General features: G+C 35.2%; 1 protein-coding gene across 1 annotated transcript; it reads right to left on the bottom strand.

Moving 5' to 3' along the window:
• Window positions 1–9,238: 9,238 nt before the first annotated feature.
• Window positions 9,239–14,448, bottom strand: LOC149266043 (uncharacterized). Its single transcript, XM_089406938.1, has 4 exons — window positions 14,128–14,448; window positions 13,554–14,058; window positions 12,040–13,404; window positions 9,239–11,223 (listed from the first exon to the last, which is right to left on the bottom strand). Exons 1-4 carry the CDS (start codon window positions 14,446–14,448, stop codon window positions 9,239–9,241), a joined length of 4,176 nt encoding a protein of 1,391 aa, XP_089263064.1.
• Window positions 14,449–16,891: the final 2,443 nt, after the last annotated feature.

Here is a 16,891-nt window from a genome sequence, read left to right as displayed (position 1 = left end):
ATCAGAACTCAATTGTCAAACCAACATTAGGGACAACCATTGTTGGCTATTATCCACAAATGTAAGTTGGCTCATCATTGTTATTCAAGGAAAACCATGCCACTTGTATCGGTAAGGAGACATGGTTTCACTCCTTCCAAATGCCTCTAACATGTTTCCTTATATTCAAGGAAGACAAATTATTAGCCAAGAAAAAAAAAATTAAGCATGATCCAGGCTATAATGTTGTTACATCTGTAGTGATTTATTTATTTTTTATTTAATTTATATTTAATTTTTAAATATTTTCAATGAAAATTTATAGAACAACATATACCCTATAATAAATTGTAAAAATCCTCACCACTCTTAATGCAATATTTTTTAATTTAATAAAAATATAACTTTTTTATGGAGAAATTTTTATTGTTATTTTGATTTCTCTCTACATTCAAAATATATCATTTATGTTATAAATTTTAAAAAAAAAGGACAATTTTTTTGGTAGCACTAAATTTTAATACAAATATGATTTTTCATTTATATAATTTTTGAATTAATGTTATAACACATAGCTTTTCACATATTTTTCATAATTAAATTGATAATAATGATGAGTATATAATTTATAAAAAAATGCACTTTTTTTCTTAGCACTAAATTTTAATACAAATATGATTTTCCATTTATATAATTTTTTAATTAATGTTATGACATATAACTTTTCACTTATTTTTCATAATTAAATTGATAATGATGATGAATGTATATATATATATATATATATATATATATATATATATATATATATATATATATATATATATATATATATATATATATATATAATTTTTTTCTTAGCACTAAATTTTAATACAAATATGATTTTCCATTTATATAATTTTTTAATTAATGTTATGACACATAACTTTTCACATATTTTTCATAATTAAATTGATAATGATGATAATTGTTGTTGATTAAAATCACAATTGGTCCATCTGATCTTTAAAAAGGTAAAAATTACTTAGATTACCATAAGATTTTGAATATTGAGAGGGTCAATGGCATAATAGATATTTTAAATTGATTTCTAATTTGGGTGTATGTAGAGAATTTTAAGAGGAAATGTCTTTCACCTCCAACCCTCTTAGTGTCACAAAGATAAGAGGTTCTTGCATCTCATGGTGTTTTCATAATTTTCCAACGCCCAATTTTTGTATGTAGCTCATTAGAGTTCGTTCATATTTTAGTAGTGTTGATTTTCCTCTTTGTGTTGGTTAGTACTAAAAGATACTTTTAATATTTTATATTATAGTTGACCACCTCTTTGTAGTATATTTTAAGTTTTTATCCTTTTCTAACTCCTCATTCTATTTAAATTTGGATGTAATAATATTATTAATATCTCTTGTGTCTGGTATGATGAAATTTTCCTGAATCCCCACTGATTAAGCCAAGACTAGATGTCTTGATGCCATCCTGGAATTAGCCATCAAAGGTTATTCGAAAGTGATTTTAAGAAGCCTTTTGTCATGCATTTTGTTTATTTTATTCTTCTATATTAAGTACCTAACCATGGTCATGCACTTTTTTTTCCCCGGTGGTTCACGAATACCCTTGGTCATTGGGTAGCCACTACGTCCACGGTAAGAACTGGGTGGATTGAGGATCACACCCCTCGGCCTATTTACTGACCTGACCCCAAGAGCTTTCAGGAATTGACCCTGTGACCTCCCATCTGGGAGGCGCCGACTTGACCGATTGAGCTAACCCTTGGGGCTACCATGGTCATGCACTTAGTGGGGGAGAAGCTCATTTTTATGAGGTAGGTAGGATAAGGTGTATTGATTTTAATATTAAGATTATAAGTTATAATCCCACACGCAACTCATATGTATTAGATGCAGTGGGAGACTCATAGGGGGTACAATAGCCTTCCCTATATACTTCCAACAATTTTTTTGGGTAATTTTTTGCATTCGGATTTAACGGGTTTCAACACACAGTTTTTGATTTTAGCATTTTTGTAATGCATAGTGTTTCATCCCATTGTTTTGTAATTTCAATTAAAGAACTACAATTGTATTTTAATATAGGATAAATAGATTGGGGGTTTATGGATGTTGTGAAATATGCATACCACAGAAATTTAAAATCTATTGATATACATATTGCATAGTAACATTGTATATAAATAACACATCGAAAAATCTTTAAGTATTTTATTTTTTGTTTATGGATTTCCATGGTAAAATCTCAGTGTTAATGTAACATCTCAGCTATACACAACATTGTTAGTTTCTAGGATCTAAAGGTTATAAACTTTCAAACCATCTTTATATCTAATAGAGCTACACTTCTCACCTTTAGTATTTAGCTTATTCCTATTTTTCTTTGGAATGTATACATAAGCATCATAGCCAAATACCTTGTGATGTTTAAGGATGGTTTCTTTCCAATTCATATATCACATGGAGTTTTTTCATCAAATGTTGGTGAGAGTGATCAACTTACCAGATAACATGCAATATCCATTGCCTCTACCCAAAATTCTTCTCCTAATGCTCATTTTTTCGATCAATGTCCTATTCATCCTTTCTACAACTCCATTATGTTGAGGTGCGTATGGAGTAGCTTTCTTCTTTTGTATATTGCACTTATTATATAATTCCTCAAATTAATCCTTCAAAATTATCTGCAAATATCATTCCTCAACAACTCAATTATCTTCTTTTTCTGATTATACACAAAAGGCTCAAACTCTTTAAATTTGTCAAATAGTTTATATTTCTTCCTAATGAAATGAATCCATGTATTTTTCAAAAAATCATCTATAAATGAGATACAATATATAGATTTACTCAATGATGGAACTGAAATAGGTCCAAACATGTCATTTTATACCAACCATAATATTATTTTGCCCTCATAACACCACATTATAATCTTACATGATTCAACATCCCATATAAATAATGCTAACATAAATCAAAATGCAGAGAACATTTAGGCATATATTTAACAATACCTTTACCATTGAGTACTCAAGGGCCTTTCTCTATGATATTTCCTAGTTTTTCCTTCTACAAATTCATTGTGAGGAACAATGGAACTATTGCACCCATCACTAATAATGTTTCCTAGCGTCTCATATAGAGTTGCAATCTAAAATTTCCTCACCCACAACATTTCTCCTTGAACCATCCCATAGGTTTCCTTTTCAAACCCCATTTTTACACCTGCATCATTCATCTTGCTTACATAAATCAAATTCTTGATTAATTATGGGTTGTGAAAAATATTAAGGAGTGATCTAATCCTTCCATTCATGAGATTCAACTTGACCTTTTTTTTGCCTTATGATTTTGGTTGTTGAGTCATCTCCTAGGAAAACATCACCGCCATCATACTTTTTATTGCCCCAAAATCACTCCCTATGAGGAGTCACATGAAAAGATGCACCTAATTTGACTAACCATGTCTTATGATTTACATGTGTGGTTTAAGAAGCCAAGTACACATCCTATACTTCATCTAAAGAGCTTTTTACTTTTATAGGAGTATCATCAGAGCCCTTCCCTTTCTCAACAATTTTGGATATATAATGTTTCTTGTATGCCCTCTTTTCCACATCTCCAACACACATTTACGAATTTTCCAATAGATATAGGTCTTCCTCTAAATTTCAATCTCCTACTTAAGGAATTATTTTTATTCCTATCCTTGGAGTGTCCTCTTCTATATAAGGCATATGCATTTAGACTTTCTATGTTTTTCCATTTCACCTTTTCAAATATGAAGGATGAGACTATTTCACCAAAGTTTAAAATAGTTGCATTACTACCTATGACAGCAACTAAACTATCCAACTAGTCTAGCAAAGAACACAACAAATCTATCCACTTATTTTTATTTAAAATATTAATATCAATAGATAATAGTTGTCTTATTACAATATTGAATATGTTCAAACGGTCTATTATTGAGTCTTCATCCTTCATTCTCAGGGCATACAATGTCTTTTGTGAGAACAATTTGTTCAATAAGAACACAAACTAATACAAAGCCCCTAACTTATTCCACAATTCCTTCATTGTAGCTTCTCCTGGAAAAATTAGTGATACTTAATTTGGGATACATAACTACATTGTGCTCTTCACCCTCTGATCCAACTTAGTCCAGTGTTTCATCGACATCCCCATCGATGTAGTATCCAAATACCCATTGATCTCTATCGAAGTATCTTCCATATTGAGCTTCCTATTAGATTAATTTTGAGGTATAAAATGTACTTCCTAAGGAATATAATAAAATAATAGTAAATATTATAAAATAAGGGTTATAGTGTTTTTAAAGGAAGACAAATAATTCTTTTTGTGGTATTTTTGTCTTATTTTCTTATACATTTACTTAAATTTCAAGTGTTAGAACTATTTGGATGTATAACTAAATTATGCATCCAATGGGTACACATTGTATATACTTTTGAGTAGATCCATATAGATTTTTTTTTGTAAGATAATACTTTGTATTATAAAAAAATCACAATTACATTGTTGTAGTAACCATAACACATGAATTCCAGATAGAAACAAAATTATTTCCTAACATAATCCATGGCCCCAAAACTCAAAATTACGACTAAATCCAAATAAAAATAGAGAATACTAAAAGCTATATTCTTTGGCTATCCAAAAAAATAAACTACATATACATAACAAAAAACCTAAAAGAACTGACAGACAAAACGAGTCATCCAGACTCTGAATATGAGATAGTAGCTAGAGCTCTAACACTTGATCCTGGAGGTTCATCATTATCAGATTCACTATGGAAGTGTCCATCCACATGGGCAAGCCTTGCATCCAATTTATCCATGGTGAACCGTTTGTTCTTCGACATTCTCTTAATTTCTTCTAAGGTAGCGAAGACATTATGCCCCAGAAGAGTTTTCATATGCATTTGTAAATCCACTTAGTTCACGTACTGCTTTCTTCCGCTAGGCTGTATAGGGTCTGAAATCTAGGTAGACACTTCGTCCATGATTTCAGAATCAAAGTAGGATTTCCTCTCCAACTCAGTCTCAATGTCCAACTTACGTATTTCTCTTCTTGATTCTGGTGGCACTGCATATATGTGGTAGAAAATTATTGAGTGAAGAGCCTCACCCTATGATATCCCTGCGGACTACTACGTCCCCCCTGGCGACAATGCATAAGCTGCATGGGAAGCGTGGTAGCAATAGATGGGATGCACCTGTGGAAGCTACTAAATCTTCCTCTACCTATAAAGAAACAAAAAATAACACGAAAAGTAGTCTCCCCTACACTTAAAACACCATCCCACAACATCATCACCAACAATCATAAAAAAAACCATGAAACAAGAAGAACTCCCAAGTAATTTCCCCTGAGACGTGGAGAACCCTACCACATAAACCTTACACCCCAACACCTTTAACTATAAACAAAGCCACATGGCTCCCAACGACCACAAGGTTCAAACAACTCTTGAAACCAAAAGGAAAACAAAACAAGAAAACACATATGCCCTAGACCCAAAGGCATCTGGGAGTGAAACCATGCCCCCTTACGAACCACCAACATGTTAATACATGTGGCATGGTTTTCCTTGAACAACAATAATGAGTCAACTTGCATTTGTGGATAGTAGTCAGTGATGGTTGTCCACATTGTTGGTTTGACAACTCCGTTCTGATAGGATTTCTTGTTGTTTTAAAAACATATGTAACAATATTTAAAATAATTAAAGATTACGCTAAATCTATTTAACCAAGACCCTGATCTATCTAGTATAAAGACTAGTCAATTTTCTTAATAAGCAACATAAAATTAAATGATTCTAGGTTAAAAAGTTATATTCTTCACACTGTTTGAAAGATCCAAGTTAAGATGAATCTAATATATATGATGGCAAGTATGATTAATATGCTTTGAGACCAAAAATGTTTTATGGAACTTTAAGAAGGTAAATTTTTACTTGAAATTCTTTAGAAGTTTGTTTCTATACTTAGAAAACTTTAAGAAAAAGTGTTTCAACATCGTCATAGTGTTGTTGAATTAAAAGGTCAAGAAATTGAAAGTGCAACAATTGTTTTGAAGTTTAGATTTAATCTAAGTAAAATATTACTTGAAATTAGTTTTTTTCTATGCTTTAAATACATCAAGAAAAAAAATTCAACATCACCTTAGTTTTGCATAATTAAAAAGTTCAAAAGGTTGAAAGCATGACAAATATTTTCAAATTTGGATTTACTCAAAGGTTTTGAGAATTAAGCTCATGAAATTTTTGAGGATTAAGTTCATGAAAATTTGTTCTTATTTTAAGAATGTATATATCTCTAACTCCTTATGGTACCATAATTTATAATATTATCTTTTAGTGTGCAAAATGATCTCTTCCATTATCCCTCCATGGTCTAACCACCAGGGATTCACTTAGTGAACCTCTGACATATCACGTGCATTTGTGGCATATTAAACAATACCCTTAATCTGACTACATATTGGAAAATCCCTCTAAAAATCACATTATTTAACCCCCTACCAATATGAACCCAATGTAGCTTCCCAATTTAAAAAACCCCTATTTTCAGTAGATATTGTAGGTATCCATTTTTTTCATTAACATTTTTTATGCCTCTTTATATTTTTCATTAACTTTAAGCTCCATTTTTTACATTTTCCAATATAAAGACCCTTTACCCCCTATATATCGCCCAATATATTATGTCATTTTTTCCTCAATATATATCCCCCAATATGAACCCACGTGGTATGATATTGTTCCCCCAGTGAAGCCCTTATGGGTCAAGCCAAGATAATGCCTCCTTATACAATCCCACTTGATTCAAATGTGGATATGAACCCACGTGGTATGATATTGTTCCTCCAGTGAAGCCCCTGTGGGTATAACCAAGGTAATGCCTCCTTATACAATCCCACTTGATTCAAAGGTGGTTGTGGCTAGACTTTGAAGATATTTTAAAAAGTCTTGGGTTGCCCATGTGGTTTAGCCTTTTATTATACATTAGATACATAGTCATAGCCATACTCTAAATAAGGAAACGATTTGATTCCATAAAAAGAGTAGAATAAGATGTTTCCTTTAATTTGGAAATTAAATTTGTTTGAATCTGCTATATCTTTTTTCAAAACTTCCTTGATATCCATAATAAACTTTCCAAACTCTAATAATCCTATTCAAAATGCCATAATTCTAGTTGAATTTGTATCATGAATTCCAAAATATATTTCAAATTCCTCAAAATATTGTCAGTTGTTATATACCTAAGTATTATATTATTCTTTCAAATTTAATTTTCATGATTTCCATTTTGTGAATATTAGCAATCATACTCAAATTTTAAAAAATTCTTAAATATGGATAAAGATTGAAAATCCTCCTCAATTTAAGGGGAAAAATAATCATTATATTTTAATAAAAAGGTATCACCTAATAAATAAATAATAAATTGAAAATATGTTAAAATCACATTCTTTTTGGATTGTTTTTCCTTTTTCTTTTTAAATAATTTGAATTAAAAATTTCTTACAATAAATTTCTTAAAATTTATATTTTAGAACTTATGAAGTAATGCCCAATATTTTATATATTAATTAAATAAATTACAAATTTTGAAGTATAAAATTATTAAAATTGATAAGTCAAAATTCGATAAATATTTTAAGTTAAATATAAATGTATTATTATTATTATTATTATTATATACAAAAATATTTAACTATTTTAATTAAAAAAAAAAAATTTGAAATCTTCATCTTAATATAGTAAATATTTTAATATCATATTCTATTACTTTTTAATTTATATACCATTAATAAAAAATATTATTTATTTATTAATTATTTTTTCAAAAACACCCCATAACAAATTTAAATATTTAAAAAATAGATAAATAACAAATAATACATATTTGAATTAAATACAACAATGTACTACTATTCATTAAATATATAAATATATATATTAAATAAATATTATAAAAGTAAAATTATGTGAACAACTATTATTTTTATTCCACATTAGTTTTTAAAATGTCAACATTTGAAAAATAATAAAATAACTTCACATGATATAACAAATTAAAAGAGACTAAATCATATTTTTTTTTTTAGACAAATTTCGGTTGCTATATTATGATCTGAAAAAAAGAGAGGCAGTTCGCCATACATACAATGTTTCCTGGACATCATGGATCCAAGGAATTACAAAAAGGGTCCTTTCCTTGGTCCTTGTTCTAATATTCCTGCCTCTAAGGCTACTTAAACTACTGTAAATCCTTACATATTGCAAACACCAAAATTTACAACTACAAAACATATCTAATCTATCTCTATATGGCTGATCTTCCTAGCTGTGGACTCTTCTGGGTATGGGTCTGGCTCATTCTGTTTTGCACTGGAGGAAGAAGGGGTTTCCTTGAGCTTTTTGTCCATCATGAACTTGAGGACTACTATCGATTCTTCTGCGTGGCTGCACCGGTTGGCCAAGTTGCTGAACTGCTCATGTAGAGAATTGACTCTGTGCAGAAACAGATTGATCTCTGCCCGATACTTCTCATTGAGAACTCTGAACTGATCTTCCATTCGCGTTTCCAAACCTCGGACTTGGTCCTCCAGTGCACGCTGTTGCGCTCTCAACTCCTCGAACTCAGCCTGAAGGTCTCTGCAGTGGAAGCAATCTTCTGAGCGGGCCATTATCACTGAAAATTCCCTGTCTGCGTTGTCGGCTTCTTTAGCGCTGGACCTCTGAGTTCTTCGCTTCCAGCTGACTGCAACCACAACTTTCACAGGATTGTTATGCTTCTGCTGGGCGCTATAGCAACTACCTCGGGCTGACTGGAGATGAACGGGAACTATAATATTCTGTTGCCTGTAGAAACTGGATTTCTTAATGTATTGAAGAGTTCTACCATCTGGGGTATAAATAGAATCCATTTGCCTGTTGTGAGGGTGGGAAGATGCCCGTCTACGTCTCACAGTATTCCACGGAATGGTCAAATGCATATCTTGAACCGCAGATGGGATCCTTCTGCAAGGACGATTTTCTCCTGGATTACTCTTGATTCCCATGCGCTGAATCGATATTCTGACCTCATTTCTGATCCAAATCCTGCCTACCTTACCTGCTCCGTCATCGGCACTGATTACTTGTCTGGTGTCATTGATTCTGTCAGTTTGGGTACTCCTGCTGTTGACTAAATGTTGTGGGTTCATGGTAAAGGTTGAAGAGAGACAGTGTTATTACAACTCAGGCTGCCCTTGGAGCGCTCGCATGCCCTGTTGGCATACTTGTCAGCCTCCTTGTTCAAGCCACGTAGGATGTGATAGTATTCGACATTTTCCATTGAAGCATGGAGGATCTGATTCCGGTGGTTTATCTGCTGGAGGAGGATATTCGGCGTGCTCTGTCTCTGCGCCATTAGTCTGATAATTATTGTTGAGTCCCCAAACACCACTGCCGTTCTTATCCCTAACTTTAGCAGCTGTGTGAGGCCCTGATATAATGCTAATCCTTCTGCCCTGTTGTTGGTAATCTCTCCTAGCCCCCATTCGAAATGAAGTATGCTCTCTCCATTTGCGTTGCAGATTAGACCCCCTGCACCTGCTTGACCCGGGTTCGATTTAGAAGCACCATCAAAAAATAAGTAGAACCTGTTGCAATTTCTCAGCCAATTCGAAAATTCCTCATCCTTTAACCTCAGTTTCCATGCGCTGTTTGTATCTTTCGTTTGTGTTCTTCCTTGATTTATTTCCTGAGCGCTAGCAATATTCTCTAAAACATAGCTGATCAGGTTTCTCTCTTCCATGCTATAATTTGTTGCCTCAATCTTGCCTTTGGTGTGATTTGTGACTGTCTCCACCGCTAACATTTTTGCCTTGTGACACATTATCCTGGTGTTGCAACCTTTCTCCTGGAAGATCCTTCCATTTCTTGCCAACCAAATGTGCCATAAAAGGGTTAGAGGAATGGTGTTCCATACCCTTTGCACCAATTTACTCCTTTTCTCTTTCCATGGACAATTCTTCCTCCATTTGTGAATCGTTTCTGCAATAGTTGCCTGAGGCTCCCAGGCAGCTTCCCCTATTGAGGCCATCTTTCTCCAACATTCATCTGCCACCGGACATTCTATAAACAGGTGCTGGATTGTTTCCTCTGATCTACAACAGTTTGGGCATCTAGATGGCCCCATTATGCCTCTTTTCTTTAAATTTTCCGCTGTTAGTGGTTTTCCTTTCAAGAGCAACCAAATGAAAAATTTGACTTTGGGGGGTGCTTCTGCTCTCCATACAAGTTTCCATTGGTTCCATATTTCCTGATGGAAGTTGCTATCACATAGAAATTGGTGTCCAACTTTAACCGTGTATTGAGTTCCAGTTGGATCCCAACGATATCCATCATGCTTGCCTTCTTGGATCGGAGCTTTGCTGTGTAGGAGATTCTTTAGGACAGTGAGGCTAGTTTCTAGCTCCCTGGGATGGTCCGGAAAATTCCAACCTATCCAAGCTTGAGAATGATTGTCCCATTGTGATATTTGAGCCAAATGCATTATTCCTTTGCCATTGAGCCAGTTTATGGCAGGGATTGCCTCCATGTTTGTTCCAATGGGATGCTGCCCTAAAATTCTATCTGTGGAGAAGTTGATGCTGCTCCCCCTTCCTGGGACCTTTGAGATATTCTGAGACATAAAGGTAATAGCCTTCTTGCAGAGTTGCCAAATTTTTGTGCTATCTCTGTTGGGTATATTTGTCTCCAGGAGTTGATGCCTTGTGCAGTTCAGGTATTTTGCTTCCAAAACATTCTTCCACCACGCTGTAGGCCCTGTGATCATCCTCCATACTATTTTAGCTCCCAGTGCTAAATTTAGCAATTTTGGTGATCTGATGCCTAATCCTCCTTTATCCTGAGATTGAATGATGTTCTTCCATCTTACAAGATTGAATTTTTTTTTATTCGTTTTCCCTCCTTGCCAAAGGAAATGCCTGAGGGCTCTTTCCATTTTCTGATGGAAAACAACAGGAGCTTGATATAAAGAGAAACGATATATGGGAAGAGAAGCTATACCTAATTTTAGAAGAACTAGTCGTCCTGCTGGATTCAGCCACATGGTGCCCCATTGCTGGATTTTTCTCTTTATTTTGTCAAGAATTTCATTCCAGGTATCAGCTTTCAGCGGTCCCATACTTACTGGCATCCCTAAATAGGAGAAATGATTCCAGACTAGTTTGCAGGAAACTCCAAATATACTTGCAATGTTATGGATGGTGTGATTTGATGTATTCCAACCATATATACAACTTTTTATCTGATTGACCTTCCCACCTGAGCAATCCATGAATTGGTCTAAGATCTTCTTAAAGCGCCTTGCTATAGTGATGGAAGCTCCTCCTATTAATAGAGTATCATCTGCAAATTGAGAGTGATTGATGTTCTTTGTTCCTTGCTCAATCTTGATGCCAGTGATTAGACCTACTCTCCGGTTGTAATCCAAGGTTTGACTGAATGATTCAGCCATAAGGATAAACAAGTAAGGAGATAGGGGGCAGCCTTGTCTAAGGCCACGAGAGGATTGGAATGCAGCACACGGTCTCCCATTAATTAAAGGGGAGATCCAGGGATCAGTTATACAAGCTTTAATCAATGTGATGAAGGAGGGGTCAAATCCCATTTTATGAAGAACAACAAACAGGAAGGAATGCCTTACCCTATCAAAAGCATTGGCAAGATCCAGCTTAAGGACAAACCCTTTCTCTTTTCTACTTAAGCTTGAGTGGATGGCCTCTTGCACAAGAAGGATAGAGTCAGTGATGTGCCTATTAGGGAGAAAGCCCCCTTGGTTTTCTGAGATCAGGGATGGGAGGTGTGGCTTGAGCCTAGTTGCTAGAATTTTTGAAATTATTTTATATGCTGAGTTGCATAAAGATATTGGCTGAAATCTTGAAAAAGAGGAGGGTCTGTTCTCTTTTGGGATTAAGGCTAGATAGGTGGAGTTGGTAAATCCCCCCATTTTGCCTTTTTGTAGAACCCAGCGTATCATCTTTAAGAGATCTTTTTTGATCATCTGCCAATATTCTCTAAAAAAGCTGATTGGAAACCCATCAGGTCCTGGAGCCTTATCTGGGTGTAAGCTCCAAATTGCTGCTTGGATTTCTTCTTCTTCTACTTCTTTTCTAAGGCTGTTGTTCATTTCTTGTGTGACTCCTTTAGACAGGTGCTGCAGCATGCTTGAATAATCCTCCTCATCTTTATCCTCAGTCAGAAGGCTATTAAAGTGTTTGGTGGCTGCTTCCTTTATAGAGTCCTGAGTGTTGTAACTGTTTCCTTCATTATCCTTTATTGTATTCACTGTATTTCTGGCCTTTCGAACCATGGCCTGCTTGTGGAAATAAGATGTGTTTTTGTCCCCCTCTTGCAACCAGAGTTGCCTTGATTTCAGTCTCCATTTTGTTTCTTCATCCCTTATAGTTTGACTCAGCTGAGAATATAATCTAGTTTCTTGCTCCTTAGTTTGCTGGGATAGCCCAAGAGCTTCAATTCTTTGCTGCACTTCTTCTAGCTCTTGCTTAATTTTCTTTTTGTTCACCTCGGGCTCTTGATAGTTGTTCTTTGCCCAATTTTTTAGAGCCTGTCTTACTCTCTTCAATTTTGTCTCCCAAATATAAGTTGGCGAACCTTCCACATGTTGAATCCAAGCCTGCCGCACCACATCTTTTGCTGCTGGGAAACGATTCCAAATGGAGCAGTATTTGAATGGTATGGGTCCTAGCTGACATTGATTATGAAGAGTAAGCGTTATTGGGTAGTGATCAGAGGCTGAAACATTGAGAATATTTGAATGGCCTGTAGTGAAGGTGGACAGATATGCTATACTTATAAGGAATCTATCAAGACGTTCCATGATATTGCCGGCACCAATTCTTCTGTTACTCCAGGTGTACCTACGGTTTGTGGGTCTGATATCAACAAGGTCTTGTTCCTGCATGATGGTCTCAAGTCGACTTCTGAAAGGATCAGGGGTAAAATTTCCTCCTCTTTTTTCGTTAGCGTGCATCACCAGATTTAAGTCTCCTGCTATAATGAGGTTATTGTTCTGCTCTTCTTCTATACTTGCTTCCAATGTGTTCCAACACACTTCTTTCTCTCTGTACTGATTCGGAGCATATATGTTGTAAACTGTTACCTTTGAGCCACCAGTCTTGCTTTCCAGTTTGACTCGGATCCAGTTTTGGTGGACTCTGGTGGAGTCACAGATCCATTTATTGTTATCCCACATAGTTAGAATGCCGCCTGAGGCTCCTCTTGCTTCGCTTGCACATCCATTGAAATGCTTTTGCTGGCTTATTACTCTACTAATTTCTGACTGATCTTGCTTTGTTTCTTGGATAAGGACAATTTCAGGATTTTCACTATGTATTAAATCCTTGAGGGCTGCTAGCTTGGAGGGGTGCCCTAATCCCCTACTATTCCAAGATAGTATTTTCATCATGATTTACTGGTTACATGGAGAGGTGCTCGCCTCTCATTGCCTTTGTTACTATTTTCTTTTTCCAAGTGTCCAAGAATGAAGGACTCTATTGGAGTCTGGGAACCCATGGCTATGTCTTTCTGAGCATTTTCCTCCCTCTGTTGCTTGGCCGATTTCCTGCCAGGCCCATGCTTTTTAGGGACATCACTGGGCGCTCCATGTTCCTTTGAAGAGCTCCTGGTAATCCTAGAAGAAGGGGGATCAGGGGAGGGCTGAGTGATGTGAGGAGGAGAAAGATGGAGAGGTGGATCTGTGGAAGGGAAATCAGGCCCGGAATCAGCCTCAGAGAGGATCACGAAGGGGTTAGAGGATGGAGGGATAGGAGGATCGGAAGTCCGAGGAGGTGAGGGAGGATTCTGAAGGGGAGGCTGCTGGGAGGAGGAGGGTTGCTGATGGGAAAGTTGCTGACGGGAAGGATGCTGATGGGAAGGGCCAGGGACCTCAGGATACGAAGATTTGAGGGGAGGAGATGATTTTTTCCTTTTTACAGTTTCCCATTGCCCATCCTGCTCATCAGATTTTACGTTAATTAATTTAGTGCATCTATTTGCAAAGTGTCCATATTCGTGGCATACCTTGCATTTGAAGGGTATCTGCTCGTAATCCAACTGCTGAATATGGAACCAGTCATCAACTTTTAGCTTGATCGCTTCCGGCAGTCCTCGACCCAGATCGACTTCAACACAAATCCGCGCACACGCCTGCATGTTGTCTTTAGGTTCACTACGATCTATGTATTTCCCAACCGCATTTCCTATTGCTTTAACCGAGTCATGCCCCCAGCAGTGAAGGGGAAGGTGAGGCAGTCTAACCCAAACTAGAACCGCATTTGGTATATCAAGTTCTGGATCAAAAACTGGAGTCCATTTATTGAGATAGAGGCCCCTGGAGTCCATAAAGTAAGGCCCATTTCTGAATATTAGATCTTTATCCTCTTTGGTTTCAAAATGAAAAGTAAAATATCCTCTGCCACAGAATCTGATGGATATTTTACCCTGGATCTTGTCCGACCAGTTTCTCTCGACCCATCTTTGCACTGTTCTGGGTGATGGCCACAGTCCTGTAAATTGCCCGATTAACCCTTTCTCTGCTAGGGAAATGGCTGCCATGCGCGGAATGGTAGGAGGCAGTTGGACTTCCTGTAATACATCAAGCTTCTTCACAAATTTTGTTGTTGTTGGTCTAGGTCTTTGCGGAGGGAGTGACTTTACCAGATTGGAGAAGGCTCTTTGCAGCTCCGGATCCCCACCGGGTGGATCCGGAGGATCCATGATGGAGCTCGTTCAGGCGTTCCCAGGCCGAGGCTCGATCGCGGGTTCAGACGCGCGCGCAGCAGCAACTTTTTTCCCGAGAATGTGAATATTATGGTTGACATAAAATGAGACTAAATCATATTTAAATAATAGTAAATTATTATTATTATTACTATTTCATTTTTAATGTAATAAAATTATTACAATTTTTATTTTTTTATGTAAATATTTAAATATTAAAATTTTAAAAAACATGTATATTTAATCTATAACTTAAAAAAAAAAAACAAATATTTTTTATAATTACATTATTTAAACTATATACATTAAAATAATAAAATCATTATTAAATTGTTTAAACTATATACAATAAAATAACAAAATCAATAAATTATAAGCATTTCTAAATGACACTATTTATTATATTTTATGAATTTATTTTGAATAAAATAAATTAAATTTACAACTGCCCACATTCCTTACTCATTCCTGGCCAATGATGATGATGGAAAACATATTTTAGTGTGTAAATCTATTTTACTATATTTTATATTTATAACTAAACACATTTTTAATGATATAATGTGAAAAAGATGAAAATCACTTGTCACAAATATGAATTTCATAACCAAAAATTTATTTCATTAAAATAACTTCACGGAGATCAAAATGAAAAGCTCATAAAATATAGTGAGATTATATTCATATTATGAAATATAGCGAGATTATTTTCACATAATTATTGTTAAACATTGTTATGAAATTACAAAATCTATGTCCAAGAAGAAGCACTCCAAAATATAAATCTGAAAACAGATTGGGCCTCTAAAAAATCTCAAATTTAATAACCAGAAAATTTTCTATTAAACGTGACCTTTTGGCTCCTTGGATCATCCAAAATAAATAGCCCTGCCTCCAAACACATATATGTATGAGTCTAAACACCAACACAACATGAGCACATCAACTCCCCAATCTTCTCTTTTTGAACATCTTCACAACACAAACATGTATCAGTTTAAGAAAACCAAACCCTACAACACATATTGGAAATCACAGCTTATCGGTCCATACAAATGATATACTCCCAATGCCTCAGTGGCACAACCAATCCAGAAAACCTTCAACTCTTTTACTATTTAAGTGCTACCAATCCAGAAAACCTTCAACTCTTTTACTATTTAAGTGCTACCTGCTTAAATCGTTGCCTGCCTTACAAGAAACAAATAGAGCAAATCAATGAAGTACACATTCTTATGAAATCATCACGAAAAAAGAGTTTGAAATATAATAATGAAATATCGATAAGAAGATTTCCTTCCTTAATGAAACGACTCTCCTAACAAATTTTGTTTTAAGAATTTCATCCTTCGACGTAAGAGGAAGAAAACCAGAATGTGGCTATTCGTTTTGAGCCCGAAATATCCAATATGAAATACCATACTCCATGTGGGATAAATCTTTTGATTCAGATATTAGTTGCATATTCATAAAGAGCTTGTATTACTATGGAGGGCATTAATACCATCCAAAACGAGTTACTAGCACCACCGTTTTATGAAAATATGGAGAAATTGCATAAATGAAAAGTTCTCATACCTGTTGGATAGAAAGACCATCACCAAGATCTCCTAGCCATTGAAATAACTATGCTAACAGGGATGCCAAGATCAAGTTTATGAAATTTTAAAAAAATTCAAAAAATTACACGCTGGAGGAAGAATGACGTAGAGCAAGTTTATGAAATTTTAAAATATTCAAAAAATTACAGGTGGGAGGAATGCGTTAGTTGTATCATTGAAGTGTGGATGTACCATTTCTTTTCAGTGTTAGTATCGGCTGATTACGGACGGACGTGAACGGTAAGTCGAAGCTACATAGGAAATAGAGAGGGTACAATCGTCAAAGAATATTAGTTTAAATATTAGTTTAACGGAAATTAGAAAAATCCGATTTTCAAAACAGATCTATCATTTTGAGTGTTTTCACACCTCCCAACCTAAGGAAAAAATGATCTAGACAGTAGGGTCCTAACAAACAATTTGCCTATTAATTTCTATCCCTGTTGACCAGTGACAACCCCCGC

The sequence above is a fragment of the Pinus tabuliformis genome, chromosome 6, assembly GCF_031772625.1.
Source record: "Pinus tabuliformis cultivar Carrire ecotype Pingquan chromosome 6, CPIR1, whole genome shotgun sequence".
Lineage (NCBI taxonomy): Eukaryota > Viridiplantae > Streptophyta > Pinopsida > Pinales > Pinaceae > Pinus > Pinus tabuliformis.
Note: the sequence above shows the minus strand (reverse complement) of the source record. Positions and strands in the feature narration are given on the sequence as shown.

Coding starts and splice junctions, on each gene's coding strand:
- LOC149266043 (XM_089406938.1), bottom strand. CDS start 14,448: ATGGACTCCAGGGGCCTCTATCTCAATAAATGGACTCCAGTTTTTGAT. Junction 14,059..14,127: donor AGATACCCTTCAAATGCAAG/GTATGCCACGAA, acceptor TCTGATGAGCAG/GATGGGCAATGGGAAACTGT. Junction 13,405..13,553: donor AAAAGAAAATAGTAACAAAG/GCAATGAGAGGC, acceptor TCCTTATCCAAG/AAACAAAGCAAGATCAGTCA.